The following is a 16702-nucleotide window of genomic DNA, read 5'->3' on the forward strand; positions in this document are numbered from 1 at the left end:
AATAAAACAATTGATTAAAAACAATCTGCTTGACACTGTCCCACTGGGCGTGCCAATTTGTTTACGGTGATTTCCGGTAAACAACCGCTAGTCTTCCAAACTATAATAAATATGATTTGGTTACTCGCAGGATCGACTAGATTGATCCTAGGACACATAGTCAAAAAGATTGTTATCAATGGTCATTCGAACCATAGTCATGATTCGTCTTCGTTAATAAGAATTGTTTCGAATAAAACGAGTAATCTTGACAATCACTTGGTTATACGTAAGTATAATTTCAGTGAAAGGATAAGTAAAATAACATATGAAACGAAAGTATTGTTAAAGCGTAAAGAATCTTAAAATGCAGGAATATTAAATACTTCAAAAGTAAATGACATGAAAGTAAAAATACAGAAATGTAAATGGCAAGAAGTAAATGAAATGCAATAATACTGAAAGATATTTGAAAACGAAAGAGAATACACATGTATTAAAATGGTGGTGTCATACGTACATTTTCTCAGCGAACTCTTTCTCTTAACACTTGATACTTGAGTAATATGTGAGTGATTTGTACAAAATGAACACACAGAATCCTAACATTAAGACTCCTATTTATACTAATTTCGACCTTAACGGCCCTACGCTAATCTAATGCCACGTTTCTCATAAGAACTCCAGGGACGCCATCTGTTATTTAGACAGTTACGAAACCGTCTTCGAATTTCAAATCTTCCCGCCTGAGTCCTTCTTCGACGCGTGGCAGTGTATTTAAAAACATTACGAAAACACGCTAAGTAGTAATACTTGAACATATTTCATAAATTTTGTCTAAGTCCTCGAAGACATACACTTCTACTAGCTTCAGTATTCATTATCTTCATAACGAACTTAGAAGTCTTCATTCTCGAAGCATGACCATCAGGAGCCATTCTTTTATTTTTAAGGGATGGTCATCAGTAACCATCTTTCCTTCGAATTTTTACTTCTTCGAAGAACCAAATTTGTAAAACGAAATCTTCAGCTAACAGGAAGATGAAGAAGTCTGTTTGAATTTTTTCCAAGCTAAACATAAATAGAGCTTGTGAGGCTATGGACCAAATGGAAGGATTTATGGGAAGTTGGAGAAGTGATTCAATTCCAAGGTGGCTTTTCATATCTCAATACAAAATTACTTTTTCAATACAAAAAATGACATTTATTTATTATAATACACCAATAATATAATATAATAACTATTATAATAAGAAAAAATAAAAAAAAATAAAAATGAAATATACCAATCAAAATGTGACACATAATACAACATTTATTGCCAAATAAATATTGTTGAGTTTTTCATCAAAATGACCAATTAAACCATGAAATATGAACAGTTTTAGTTATTTAATCAGAGGGCTTAAAGTGTAATTATAAGGTATTTTACTTTTTATATATTATAATAGATTTTAAAATTCTTTGCTCACCGAAAAAAAAAATTCTATTTTATAATTAATTATAAAACACAATAGGAAATAAAAGCCTCCTTTTATTTGATTGAAATAGAAAGCTTCTCCACTAAGCATTACGGCATGAGTTCATACAAACTTCACTCTCCACCATTCCTCTAACCGTCCCTTCTCTTCTCGTTTCAAGCCACCACCACCGCGAACCCGATCCGCCACCGGAAACTCCCGATCACCACCGTGAGCTCATGCACCACCGGTTGGGTCCCATTTCCTCTCATTCTCTCCTTATTTCTCTGTTAATGACTGTTCTTGCACTTCGTTCTTTCACGATTTTAACGTTTTACTTACTCTTTTCTTTAGCTTCTTTATCTGTGTTTTCTGTTGTTTCTTCGCTTGAGTTTAGGTTTCATTGATTCAACATTTCAGCTACTCTGATGCTTAATAATAGTTTTGATTTTAGTTCATATCCTGATTTGAGCGGAAGCTACATTCTTGATAAAATTATCAAGATTTTAGAATCATAAATTAATACATTTTATCATGAAGATTATAGAAAATAATAACTATCACATAGATGTTGATATTTTCGTATTTTTCTTGGCAACATTAGTTCAGATAGGTATATTATGGACAATAATGCATATATAGAGGAAAGAACATTAATGGAGTAGGTACACAAATTTTACTAATGATTCAAATTAGGGTTTCATCCTCTCCCAAACCCTTTCTAAATAAAAAAGACAACTACTAAGCCCGAATACAGACACGACACTGACAGTGACGCATCGACGTTAGTAATAATTCGCATCGACGTTAGTAATAATTTTTTTAAGTCATGTAGCCTAGTGACTGAAGTTCACTTTTTAAAGATGAACAAGTGGAATGTCAGAGGCTTGAACCCGCAACCTGTATCTGATGTCCTTGCATAGCTACCAACTGAGTTCACATTGATAATAATTTGAAAAAAATAAATAAATTGAATGTAATCACAAGTAGCCGTTTCGTATAGGTATTCGACACAGACACACTTTTTTAAGGTGTCAGGTGCTACAAAACTAAACTACTTCTATCTCTAGTTTAAAATCTAAAATATATTAGTATAGTAAATTTTTCTTAAGATATCTCAAAATGGTCAATTTATTCTCTAACATCTCAGTGGTATTGACTAAATTGATTGATTGATTTAGATATTAGATTAAAGAGAAGATGATAGTTTAGTGATTAAGTAATTGTTTATTCTTTTCATTTATAGTTTTTATTATTATGAGCCCAAAAGCAGACTCAGATAGAGGGAGCAGTGCACAGTGATAAACTAATGAAATAAAATTGAAAAGAGAGAATCTGGTGGGACCATAATATCCACATAAGGAGAATAAAGTTGAAAACAGATGGTGGGCCATCAGATATCTACAAAAGACAAAGAAGACCCAAAAGTAGGACTCTGTCATTGTCTATGTTGACCAAAACAAAAACAAAAACAAAAGAAAACTCAGTGTCATGTGTGTGTCTGTAATATCATTTTGAGTGCTAGTTGGTTGCATTGCATTTTATTCTTAGTATGAGTTTGGATCAATACTCCATCTTCTTATTTTGTTGTGTTTTTTAGTCAAATTAAACTAATGACTTCATTGTTGGTGTTGTTGAAGGCAGGAGAGAAATCAACAGCACAGCTGTAAAGCCAACATTTCATGTCCTCTTCTTTACAAACTTCATTAGCACAAAAAAGGTATCATGCTTTTGCTTTCCCACTCTAAGTATGCATTACTGTTAAAATTTGTTGCATTGCACATTGTGTTTATACTTTTTGTGTTTGCGACTTTTTAGAACCAATCTGTCAACTAGTGTTATGGTGACTTTTGTTTTTGGTTTTTGTTTCTTGTTTCAATCTCAAATTGATTCTAGTCAGGGAGTCTAGTACTATGAACCAGTTTTTGTTCTGTTTTTCTGTTGTATCGGTTGTATGGCAGGGGATTGATGTTTTTAGCAGTAAAAACTAAAGTATTTTCTTGTTGTCTCGATTCAAATCCGATAGATACACCCATATGATCATGTAGTAACTCGTCACAGAAAAGAAGGGCTAGATGCATAGAAAATATTTGTACAAATTGTATTAATAACAATAATAATGCCAACTTGGTCTTGTTTCTTTCTTAATTGGAAGTTTTTATGAGATATTCCAGGAACAAGTGCAGAATTAACCAAGTGGATTGAATCATGAAGCTCTCACTCTTCGGAAAAAAAGATTCGTCGAAACAACTTTCCTCCCATACCCATGCAGAAAACAAAACATGTGGTATATGCTTTGATCAGAAAACAGATTCTGATATGTTCAAAATAAGGTCCAAACTTTTCCAAAGAAGAAAGTGCAAGCACCTCTTTTGTGTTGATTGCATATGCAAGTATGTAGCTGTACAAATAAATGATAATGCTTATAAGGTGATGTGTCCAGGTCCAAATTGTTGTGTGAAGTTTAAGCCAAAACATTTGCGACACATTTTGCCAAAACAACTTATTGCTAAATGGGAGAATTTAATTTACAAGTCTTTGGCTCCGACGGAGCCAAAGACTTACTGCCCTTATCAGAATTGTTCTGTTTTGTTGGTGAAAGGTAATGACATAAGAGGAGATTTTGCCAACAGTTCTAAGTGCCCTTCGTGTCACAGAAACTTTTGCGCCCGGTGCAAAGTTCCATGGCATTCAGGAATGAATTGTCAGAATTTCCAACAAATGAAAAGGAACGACAAAAATGATTTGGATAACAAGTTTTTGGAGTTGGCCAGAATAGCGAAGTGGAAAAGATGTCCAAATTGCTCAATGTATGTCAAGAGAAGTAGTGGATGTAGTTACATGAAATGCAGGTTTATTTTATTGTTAATCCTCTCGATAATCCTTAATCATTGTAGCATACATATGTTTAAATTTGCTATTGATTATATTAACTATAATCTCTCTTTCTAGGTGTGGATGCAAATTCTGCTACAAGTGTGGGAAGAAACGGCAATATGCACATTCATGCGGTAGTAGATAGTTTATTATCCTACTGTTTCAGAGGTAATTCATCTTGCATGTATAAATATATATTTTTTATAAGAAATGAAATATTTTGAATTTCATGATGATCAATTTTTTTCACCGAATGGTCTGACATTGAACGCATGACAACCCGAAAGAAGTGAAACAACTTCTCTGCATGCAGCAGCAGTAAGTGATAATGAAGTGTGGAACTCTACTGATATGTGAAACACATGTTCTAGTTTTTCATTAGTTACATGAGTCAAGAATCAAAGTAGTGAAGGTGTGTTTATGGTTTAGAAATCTATAGGTGATGATGAGTCATGAATGCTTTTTATTTTTCACATTGTTGCAGCTTGCAGGATCCAAAATGTTCGTTCCACGTATTTGTCAGCCATTTCTGGATCGACTGCTGATACAGTAGTAGCTAATTCAATAAGAAGTCAATTGATTGGTTTCTCCTTGGCTGTATGGTTTATGAATCTCTTAATACAGTTTTTCTATAAAATAAAAAAATTGGGATATAGATTATTAGTTAAATATGAGGATTAAATATATACTTCTATTGGATGATTAGTTTTCGACCAATACTAAATTTTCGCAGTTGTTTGTATGAGAAGTTTCAAGGAATTAGCTGCCATTGGTACTTTTGTTCTGTGATACTCCGTTGGAACGAGATGCTTAGCTTCATATGTTAATATGAGGCTAAGATATATGTGTTTATATTTAATGGGGATTGATCTTGGTTTGCTAATACAAATTCTACCGTTGAGTTCTTGGTGTTAGAACCATCATTTCAATCTTTTTTGGTAATGAAATTTCTTAATACTGTTCTATGTGATTTTGAAATGGATAAAAGACATAATTTGTTAGATATGTCATTGGTGTGCACAATTTTGATGCAAGGGAAGTCCTTAGGGAGAAATCCTTGGGATAACTTTTCTCATGATGTGGTTAAATCTGTATTTAAAGAGTGTATCCATTCTCTCTATGACATCATTAATAATATTATTTATATACTTTTTTTCAGAAATTGATTTTAACTACAAAGTTTTTCAAAAGTTCTTGATAAGTCGTAAAACCTCACATGAACTATGCATAGTGCATTTTTTGAGCCATTTGACATTTGTATTGAATTTGTTCAAACAAAAAGATAAATCGAGGAGAGTTGATAAGTGGCAAAATTACTTAAGATACATAAATATTTATTAACTTAATTCACAAGTAATAAATGGAACCCCTCCCCCTAATTTATAAAAAAAACAAGATACCCCTAATTTATCAAAAAAACAAGATAAAGTACTTGGATGAATATGTTAATTGCGTATTCATAAAATATAGATAAAATAAACAAAGAAAATCACAATGCAATAAACAAAGATCTAGCCAGGCAAAATAGAGGTTCGCCTAGTGGAACAAGGGAAAACAAAGTAAAACCTTCCATAAATGTTCTTGCCACGCAGAGACAAGGTCTCTCTAAGCGAGCAATGACAGTTCAAAGGTTTCTTTAGAGCCAAGTTACTTAATAAAGAAGAAAGACATTCGCTAAGCGAGACACCAACCTCTCTATGCGAAGCAAGGTGGTTAAAGATTGCTTAAAGGCCAAGTTACTTGATGAGGAAGTTAGGGTTGGCTTGATGGGTGAACTAACAACCTCGGTAAGCGAGCTATGGAGGTTTAATGACTTATTGGCTAAGTTTCTTCTAAGTTAAGGAAGGGTTCTCTCTCTAAGAGAGATTGGAATGCTCACCAAGCAGAGGTATAGAGGCAAAGTCCACTTTAGGATGAGCTGGACATGACTTAGATGGGAAGAAAAATAGGCTCATTATTGAGCACAATGCCTCGCTAAGCAAGGGTGCCTCAAAATTAATTCTATAAATTGTAGTCCAAGACAGTCAATAAGAAATAATACATTTGGTGGATGAGACTTTTATATATATATATATATATATATATATATATATATATATATATATATATATATATATATATATATATATATAGGGCGACAGCTCGGGACCGTTGTAACACTCTGATTTTTATTTAAATTATTTAATTAATTGAATTGTGTATCATAAACTGAAAAATAATATGTTTGAATGATTTGTATATTTAATTAAATGATTAGATAATTAAATTAGTATTAAAATATTAAAAAATAGAGGTGTTTGGTGGAATTTAGAAATAATACAAAAATAAAGGAATAATGAGGTGAGAAGTAAAGTAAGTTGGGTCAAAGTAATATAATTTAAAAAGATTATATTAGATTTTAGAATAAAAAGGGGATTAGGAGAGCCTAATTGTGTCATTACATGAAAAAGAGATTTTGAAGAAAGAGACCAGGAGAACAGGGGTTCAGAGAGGGAGATAATCCATTGTTAGAGCTTGAAGGTGCTTTTAGTGGAAACTTAAGGTAAGGGGCGATGATTACTCTAAACATAATGTCAATTGCATGATTGGGTAGGGAGAAGTCCTTAATCTCTATTAGGTTTCTTCTTATTTTTCTTCCATTGATGAATGATTGATGATATGGATGGAGCTGCTGTGATAACATGAATTATCATATGTAATTCTGTGATTTTCGTGTACTAATTTTATCATGGAAATTGTATGCGATTGGTATGTGATGGATGTATAAGTTGGTGTTTATATGTGTATTATGATCATGATGAATAAATTACCTAAAGTCATGATTAATCAAAGAAAATACATGTTAATCGATAGATAATTGTTGTTTTGATGATAAAATGTATTTTCTTAATGTTGCTGATCGATTTGAGGGCGGGGAATGAAAAATCGGAGTTCTGAATTGAACACTATAATAGAAGCGCAATTCTACTTCTACTGACAGGGTGACGAGCATCACCCGCATGACGCCCAGATCGTCATACCCTTTGAAGACGCTGACGAATGTCAGCTGTCTGACGGGGTGATCGTCATGGTCTATAGGCAAGTGTGGCGCCTTGCTGGTCATCACAAGAGTGACAGGATTGAGAAAAAGGGGATGACGGATGTCACCCAGGTGACGACTTTCCTGTCATCGTGTCAATGGTTTCATTGTTAACTTCTAGTGCAGTTTTATGTACCGTTTTATCATGCGGTTGATGTTAACTGTTGTTGGGTGTATTTTGGTGACATTAATTAATTAAATGCATGATTAAATTGTGCGAGTTGATGATGCAATTATGTTGTTGTGTGATAATTATGAGATAATCATATAATTGGGATTTATGATGTGCAGTTCAGATGTGGGAACTACTTTGCTATTGTTGTGCGGGATTATTTACAGTTAGATGTGAGACTGTAAAATTCATTATTGAGTTGTTGTTGTTGTGCATTATATTATACATGCATCATATGTTGTCGTTGTTGTAAAAGAGGCGAGTCACGAGTCCATATGAGGGGACTAATAACTTGTCTAGAGCTTAGATGAGGGGGCTCGAGGTTCAGATGTTAGGACCTGGTTCGTATGAAGAATCTTTGTTGAGTTGGTACCACATGCATGAGTTGAGTCGTTGTTTGCATTGAATTACACAAAGGTTGTGTAAATGAGTGCTTTAATGTTGTTGTGCAATTAAGTTGTTTTGGCTAACGCAGGTGAGTTATGCCAATTGATGTAATTGAAATGTATGAAAGATGATATCTTTGTTTTAGGTTACCTTTGCATTTCTTTTGCACCATTATATATTTTAAGCGTATTCTCACCCCTTTGTTGTTTGTGGTGTTCTATGGTCTTTCTTGGGGTACAGACGAGCAGGTAAATGACTAAATGCATTAGAAGTGAAGGACAACGTTAAGGCTATTCTTCCTTTTCCCATTTTCATGTGTTTTAGATTTCGTTACTTTGATATGTAACACCGGGCGGACGAACATTTATGATTTATGTTTATTATGTGTTGTTGTTGCGAGAGTTAGATGTTATGACTCCTGATATTTTATGTTGATTTGATGTTGGAGGCATTTTGCCATAACTCAGTTTAACTTTAAAAGGAGTATTATTATGAAACTTATTTAATTGATGAGTTACTTTATTAATTAATTCCACTCCGATGAACCTATGTAAAGACGAGCATGTGATGACATGCATTTTATGATATGATATGTTTTATTTAAAAATTGTTATAGAACACGTTTATGATGAGATTATGTGACATCTTAAATGTGAATGTTTGAGTACGTCGATGCTTCTACATGTCTCACTAATAGTCTTGTTGGTTAGTCGGAATCACATTGGAATAAGTTATTCTAATGTGGCGTTGGAGTTTGTCAAGATGAGCACCTCAGTTTATGTGGCTTTGGGCCTAACCACGGGACATGTTTTATAGTTTGAGTTATAATATTTTGAGAATTTCTTTCCTGACCCCCCTATGGGGGTGACCTCCAGTGAAATTTCAAACTTGCCCCTGCTTCGGAGATGTATCTCCGAAGTAATTTTTTTTAAAATTTTTCCAGACTTCGAAAATGCATCTCCGAAATGCATGAAAATTCGGTTTTAACAATCAGGTATTATTTCAGAAGTACATTTTCGAAATAATCTGAGAAAATTTCTTATCACAAAATTTCAACCCCTTTTCATCTCCTTCCTCGTCACTACCAATGCGAATAACATCAGCATCTTCATGCAACACAAAAGACTCTTCATTTGGCTTCCCTTTTTTAGAGCTCAAACCCATAACACTTTTTATACCCTTAGATTTCAATGAACACGAGCCAGGAAATGAAATATCACCATTATCATCACCATCAGCATAAACACAACCCTCAAAACTGTTCATTTCACAATCTCCTAACCCTTCTTCACCACCAATATCAACAATATCTCCACTTTGTTCCTCATTTTTGACATCAATGTCGTCAACCTCATCAACATCACCATCAACATTTTCTACTTGTTTAACACATGCCTCATAAAGTTTCTTATCAAAATACTGCAACCCCTCTTGATCTCCTTCCTTGTCACTGTCAATGCAAATAACATCTTCATGCAACACAAAAGGCTCTTCATTTGGCTTTCTTTTTTTTAGAGCTCAAACCCATATCACTTTTTATACGCTTAGATTTCAACGAACACGCACATGAGCCATGAAATGGAATACTACTGAAGAGTGAAACATTCCTACTTCGAGTACGACTTGAAACACCAGCCATTGTGACAAACACAAGAACAATAACAAAAGAAAAAAAAATTAGCTTTGTATGGGTTTAATTGGTATCAGTTTACCTTTGCTTGCATTAGTGGAGAGAGAGAGAGAGAGAGAGAGAGAGAGAGAGAGAGAGGAATAAGACAGAGCGTTAGGAATGTGATTTGATGAGATACTTTAAGAATGAAAGAGAGAAAGGCATGTTGGTAAGAGTACTAAAAAGAACATAGAGAGAGAAGGAAGTATGACGCCAAAGAAGAAGAAGAGGAATCAATCAATCACTCTACACCAAACAAATTGTACGCCCGATTCAAACCGACCGACCGTTGGTTATTTTGTGCAATCAATCGTGTTGGAGTGGGTGTCGGGTTAATTTAGTTGTTTAATTTGGATATTATATGGTTGTTTCAGTCGGACTCGGATAATTATTTTAGATCCGTCAAAATCCGAATCTAACCGAACTCATCGTCAATTACCCGTGTTTAACAATATGTAATTTTAATTTTATGTAATGTGATATTTGTAATCTTCATGCTTTAAATAAATTGAATCGTTGTTGTTTGTTATTTTTTTCTGTATCAGACATTATTTCGGAAGTACATTTCCGAATTCTTCTAAGGAGGTGAATTCGGAAATGCACTTCCGAATTCACCTATTTTTCTGAAAAATCACTTTATTTCGAAAGTGCATTTTCGAAATCATATTTTTTCTCATAAAAAGGTGACTTCGAAAATGTATTTTCGAAGTTTAGGGACATTTTGAGGTTTTTGCCGCGGGTGACCAAGAAAGTAGGAGGTCAGGAAAAAAATTCTCTAATATTTTTTTAATGAGTGATCCTCTTTGTATTGGCCGCTTAATTTCATATTATTTCAGAAAGTCATGTGGCTAATTATGAAAGAGTCATCACTCAAATAAAAATAACCTTTTAAAGTTAGATTTATGTTAAGAACCGCTAGAAAGCACTGCTACTGATTCTGAAAGAGTCACCCTTAAAAAAATAGTAACTTTTTAGGGTTGATTTATGTTAAGAACAAGTAGAAAGCATTGCTGCTAATTATGACTGCGTCACCACTCAAATAAAAATAACTTCTTAGGGTTGATTTCGGTTAAAACGTTGCCTATATTAGTTTGTAAATGCAATAGGGTGTTTGCCTATGATTTTCATATCTATTTGTTTTTGCATTTACAAGCATCCAAACGCACGTATATGTCAAAGTTAGGATTTGAAGCTTTACAAAACCAAATTGAAAATGCATTGAGACATTAAATGAGTCTTAAACCTGTAGCCAAGCAGATTAATAGATTTACTTGTACAAATGCAAATAATTTGGAGTACCCTTACACTCTTTTTAGAACAATGCATGTCAATGTTTTAAAGTTTTGATCACAGCTTAATATCTACTAGATTTATGTCTACTAGTCGAGCGATACTAAAACAAAACAAAATGTTTTCCTTATAAAAAATTATGTAAGTAAAAGTCATTAACAATCAAAGCATCTTAAGCCACTTGAGAAAGTGGTTTTTTCTTTTCAGCCTCCAACTTTCTATTCTACCGTTGAATTTGATTAAATAGTCACCCGCATATAGGGGTGGCAAACGGGCATGCCCGCCCCGTTTAGGCTCGCCCCGCAAAAGCCCGCGAAAAAACGTGGTGGGGCGGGGCGGGCTTTTTTAAGAATGCGGGTCTAAAATCTTGTCCCGCCCCACAAAAAAATGAAGGCGAGGAAAGCCCGCGGGCATTCGGCTTTTTAGGCCTAAAAATAGTAAAATTTTATGAAAAAACAAATGCCCACAAAAAAACGGGGCGGGGCGGGGCGGGGCGGACACATTAAAGAGAGCGGGCCTAAAACCTTGCCCCGCCCCGCAAAAAAGTGCGGGTAAAACGGGCTTTCCCCCGCGGACCGGACCCGTTTTGCCACCCCTACCCACATATTTACATCCAAAACAAACTCTATCATATCAAAACTCCCCTACCCACATATTTACATCCAAAACAAACTCTATCATATCAAAACTAAATAGTCACCCGCATATTTTCATCCAAAACACATTCTATCATATCAAAACTCAAGTCCATTCGAAGTTCACTTAAATCTAATTCCACAAGGAACAAGTAAGATTCAACTAATGGGTCAAATCTACTACCATTGAACCTAACAAATACTAGCCTCTAACTTAATGCAAATAGAATCACATGATTAACTATAAGCTCAATTAAGAAAACCATAAGTTTAGCAAAAGGTAACCTTAATCACACACAATCAAGTGATTCACCTCAAAAACACACACACAAACTATAACATATGGCTTATATCAATTTAATCAACAAGTTCTATGCACATAAACTTTCTCAAAAAGACATACATTCCTTAACTATAAAATACCACTTAACCAAAATTAAAATTACAACCCATCATCACTTGACCATTCGATCAAGCTCATAATCATCCTCACCGTTCATCACACACTATACACAATCACAAAACAAGGAAGCACAGCCCTAGGATTAAAAACCACCAACTCACTCTCTCCATGCGCCATCACCGAATCAAAACCCCCATCAGTTTTATCCATCTCATCATCCGAATCGGACCCAACCCGACCCGCAATAACCCGACAAACAAGCATGGCCCGCTTCACATTCATGAAGCGAAATTCACGTTCGATGTCATCGGGAATTGACATGTTTGCCCTCCAGCTTGTTGACAGCGTGGAAATTCCATCTAATTTTTGTGAAAATCCTGATTTAATAATTCCGCAGATATTACAAAATTGCTGAGAACAAATTGAAGAATCCCCGTTATGTCCTAACTCGCATAGAAACGTGGAACAGTGGAAACGCATGAGTTCGTTACCATCGGCGATGCAGCGTTCGTCGCGGCGGCGCGTGTTACGCGTGGCTTTGGATTTTACGGATTCGCGATATTCTTCGAATTTGGAGAGGATTTTCTGGCTGTTGTGGATCTTTAGGATTCGGTGAATAGTTGGAAATGGAAACTCGTTTGCTTCGGGCCAACCCGATTTGAATATGATTTGGACTATATTGTGACCCGGGTCGGATCCGGTGAGTTCCGATACGGCGTGGTTTGTGGATTGGTGACTCTCGAGGAGGTTTGGTTTCTGGAAAATCTCGCCGCAGACGGTGCATGGGTAGATGTCGTTGCGGAGGGGGAAGAAGAGGTTATTGTTGTCGGCGGAGATTTCTGATTCGGGTTGTTTCTTGCGTGGGGGATCCGTGAAACTCGGGTCGGATTGAACCAGTGAGATGAGAGTCTGTTGGGAGGCTTTTGCGGTGGTTGATGTGGATTGAGGTGATGCATGTGTGGTGGCGGCAGTGATGGCGGTTTTGCAGGATTTAGCGGAGAAGAGGTGTTTGACGAAATGCCAAGACGAAGAAAGGGCTTTGTGGGTTTTGAATTTAGGGTGGGAAGGTGAAGAGGGTTGTGATAAAGGTAAGATTTTTCGTTTCTTGGATGGTAACAAATGGCGGGTGTCGTGTTTTTGTTTTCCGGTGATGGCGGCGGTGGTGAACATGAAGCAGCCAAGGTGGAGAATGAGGATGAAAAGATAGCAAAACTTGTTGAAGAAAGTAGCAATGGATGCCATAAGTTGAGTGAGTTCCAAACCAAAAATCAATCTTTTTTAAGTTTCTTAGTAAAAGGTGCTAGCTATGAGTGTTGCCATGGGAGATTATGGAAATGGGTTGATTAGATTGTGGTTCATTTCATTGGCATGCATTGATTTGTGAGAGAATGATGATAAAGTACAATGATGATGATGAAAAAGAAAGAAAAGAGAAAGAAAGAATGGGAAAAGAAGATTGATAGATAGGTAAGGTAGTGAGGTTTTTAGGGGGACATTAGAAGAAGAATAAAGGTAAAGAATATAAAGAGTAGTTGGAACGCAACTTCATAGCGTTAAGTAAGCAATTTACATTGATCTTTTTGTTTCGTTTTGGGTCAATGTATATGTATATCTAATAATGTAATGTATATGTACAAGTAGAGTGTAATGTACTCTACAAATGGATTATTATAAGATGAGGAATGAGTGAGAGAGTTAATAAAGAGAGTGTTTGGTTGATGATGCATCATCCTCTTTAACCGCATGTAACGGTATTTCATTACTTTGATAGTTTGATATGCTAATTTTTCCTTAAATTTAGGATTGAAAATGATGAAGAAAGTATGAAACAAGAAATCAGCTCAAATTTACCTATATCGTTTGGAACCATCGCAACAAAAGATTTAAGAACTCTTGAAGCAAGAAATTAGTTCAAGTTGGTTGATTATTTGATTAAAACAATTAAGAAAAAAGTTTTTGGAGTCTACTCACTTTATTAGAGGACGAACTACTTGACTAGAATTTTTTTTTTGAATTTTATCGATTAGATAGTTTCCCTAATCGATTAGATGACGTTGAATTGAGTACATAATTAATTATGAAAGTCTCTTACTTATTGGTAACGGCTCTCCATCAAAACCCTTTTAATTTCGGCACAAATAATCGATTATTTGCATTACCCTATCAATTAGCTAATCGATTAGGTCATTTATTTTGTCCATGGATTGTTTTTAAAATTACACAATTTCTTGGCCTATAAATAAATAGCCTCTCATTCATTTCAAACCATTTAGAAAACATGAAAACCTCACCTTTTGTTTCTCCTATAATATCTCTAAAAAATTTCTACCTTTTCACATATTTTATCCATAGTGCTTTGAGAACGTTCTTGAGTTTTGTTAGGATTTTGTTTTAGGTGAAGGATTTATTGTTAATTTACCAAGATTAGTATTTTCTCTTGAGTAAATCATTCTTTCTTAGGTTAATTTGGTTTGGAGCTAAATCATTGTAAAATCTCTTTGAGGAACTAGTATAAGTCTCTATCTGGTTTGTGAGCTCCTCCATTGAAGAAAAGCTCTCTTTCGGGTTCTTGAAGAATACCTAGTAAAAAATCTTCACAATAGTTCATGAGCTCATCTTGGTCCAAATATTTATTGGTTCGATATTAGCATGGCATAAAATCTCACTTAGGTTTTGAGTTCAGTATGTGTAAAAGCTCAATAGGTTTGAGATCAGTCCGATAGAGATCTTAATTCGGTTTGTGGTCAACCCGTGTAAGACTCACTTCAGTTTGGAGGAGAGTCACTCAAAACTTCATCTTGGTTCGAGATCAACATGTACAAAATCTTAGTTTTTCTTAGAGACTAACCACTTGAAGCTCTTTTTGTTGTTTGGTTTGGAGACTAACCGCTTTAAGCCTCAGATTGTTGTTTGGTTGGAAGTTAGCTTGAAACTTCGTTTCCTTGTATAAGAGGGTTCATGGGCTTAACCTTCCAAAAGCTCTCAAGAAATTGAGAATACTCTCAAGATCAATTTTTGGGGAGAGGAGTAGGCCACTTCTTTAAGCAAAGACCTCTATAAATTTCTGGTGTCATCCTCTCTTCCCTGATCACTTTTACTTCCAACTTATTTTTCTTTGATTTTTTGCTACATATTCAAACGCCTTTGATAAAAAGTTTTCAAACTCTGATTTAGAAAATTAATTTGTTTTAAATCAACGATTTTCAAACCTCTATAATTCACCCCCCCCCCTCTTGTGTATGAAGTCACATATTCAATACTTGTTGCAAATTTAATAAAGTTATGCAAAACATGTGTATACTTTGAGTATACTAGAGAAGTCTAATGATTTGTGATGATCTTGATAGTTATTGGATCAAAGTTGATGACATTGATGGTGGTGCTCAACAGTAGTGTTTGATCGAGCAGGTCGTTAGAACTAATGGTGGTGCTAAATGAGCGTATTTATCAAGTTGTTTGTTAGCATTGATGGTGGTGTTCAACATTCATGTTTGACCTATATATCTGTTGGCATTGATGATGGTGTTATCGTGATGGTCATGACGATTTTTGAGTCTATGGTTATTTGATGATCACATCACCCCTGAAGTTGTTTTAGCCAACTCTCATATCAAGCGATCCATAGAGATTTACTTTTTACAAGTGTTTGTTTTTTCCTCCTGAGGTGGAGTTTTCTCACGAATTTTTGAGATTCTAAGGTAAAACACTTGACAAAAACTAAATCAGAAAACTCTGAGGAAATTGTCTAGGGAGTGACCTTTTCATGCATAATGATTATTATTTTATCACTAACATATTTTTGGTTTGTGTTAATTGTGGCTTAAGGAAGTATGCATGAAAGAAGTTAAAAAATCTAGGCAAATGGGTGCATTGATGAAGTTTAGGGGTGTCAAAAGTAATAAATCAAGCCCAAAATCATGCATAGGCTGAAAAATAAAAATAAAAGGTTGGAATCTCCCTAATTAATCTATTAGACTTGAGAATAATCGATTAGACGATATTTAAAATTCAAATTTCAAATTTTTGCTCTACATAATCGATTAACCTTAAGTAATAATTAATTATGATCTTGATCAGTGTGTGTCATCATCGATAAAATCAATTTGACTTGAATGTTTAACCTTTATAATTGATAATCCTCTCCCCATTTCTCTTCATTCCATCTTGTATTCTTCATTTTTGCTATGTCGTTGCTTTTTCGCAAATAGTGTGCAAGTTCTGCTCCCAATTCTCATATATCCTCATGCCATGACACCAAAGAGATTTAGAACTTCATCAGCCTTATGCTACAACTTACTTATCTAAAGTTTTTTCAGCCATGGAGCAAGAGGTTCAACCAAAATTTCTCCACTATTGAGATATTTCCTTCCTACTTCGGAGACAAAAGTATTAAAAGATTGTGAATTCTTTAAATTGTTCAAAAAAGCAAATTTGAAATACTTCATCTGAAATGCATCAGTGGATATTTTTCCAACCGTGGTGAGTATTTTCTTCACCGACCTAAGATATGTAAATGGCATCATGAAGAGTTGTGGAAATATGCATCAGATCTCTTAAAGAGTTGTTTAAATATGCAAGCTTCCATGTTTTGGTCCTCATTATGAAAATATTGTTGTCCGGGATCGAACTTATGACCAACTAAATATTTTCCCTCAGGTGGCAGTTCAAACAAAGAGAAAAATGACACACTTTCCATAACACTCTTTTTTACCTCGTCCAATAAACCGATGTAAAAATCATTTTCTAACTGA

General features: G+C 34.8%; 2 protein-coding genes across 2 annotated transcripts; one reads left to right on the top strand and one right to left on the bottom strand.

The window, feature by feature from the left end:
* Positions 1-1540: 1540 nt before the first annotated feature.
* On the top strand, positions 1541-5358 carry LOC131630291 (E3 ubiquitin-protein ligase RSL1-like). Its single transcript, XM_058901084.1, has 5 exons — positions 1541-1689; positions 3080-3159; positions 3614-4291; positions 4392-4484; positions 4801-5358. The coding sequence occupies exons 3-4, from the start codon at positions 3648-3650 to the stop codon at positions 4459-4461; spliced, it is 714 nt and encodes a 237-aa protein (XP_058757067.1). The 5' UTR covers positions 1541-1689; positions 3080-3159; positions 3614-3647; the 3' UTR covers positions 4462-4484; positions 4801-5358.
* Positions 5359-11933: 6575 nt separating this feature from the next.
* Positions 11934-13532, bottom strand: LOC131630268 (uncharacterized). Its single transcript, XM_058901060.1, has one exon. It carries the CDS (start codon positions 13191-13193, stop codon positions 12048-12050), a length of 1146 nt encoding a protein of 381 aa, XP_058757043.1. The 5' UTR covers positions 13194-13532; the 3' UTR covers positions 11934-12047.
* Between the last annotated feature and the right edge of the window lie 3170 nt (positions 13533-16702).

The sequence above is a fragment of the Vicia villosa genome, unplaced genomic scaffold, assembly GCF_029867415.1.
Source record: "Vicia villosa cultivar HV-30 ecotype Madison, WI unplaced genomic scaffold, Vvil1.0 ctg.000666F_1_1, whole genome shotgun sequence".
Classification (NCBI taxonomy): domain Eukaryota; kingdom Viridiplantae; phylum Streptophyta; class Magnoliopsida; order Fabales; family Fabaceae; genus Vicia; species Vicia villosa.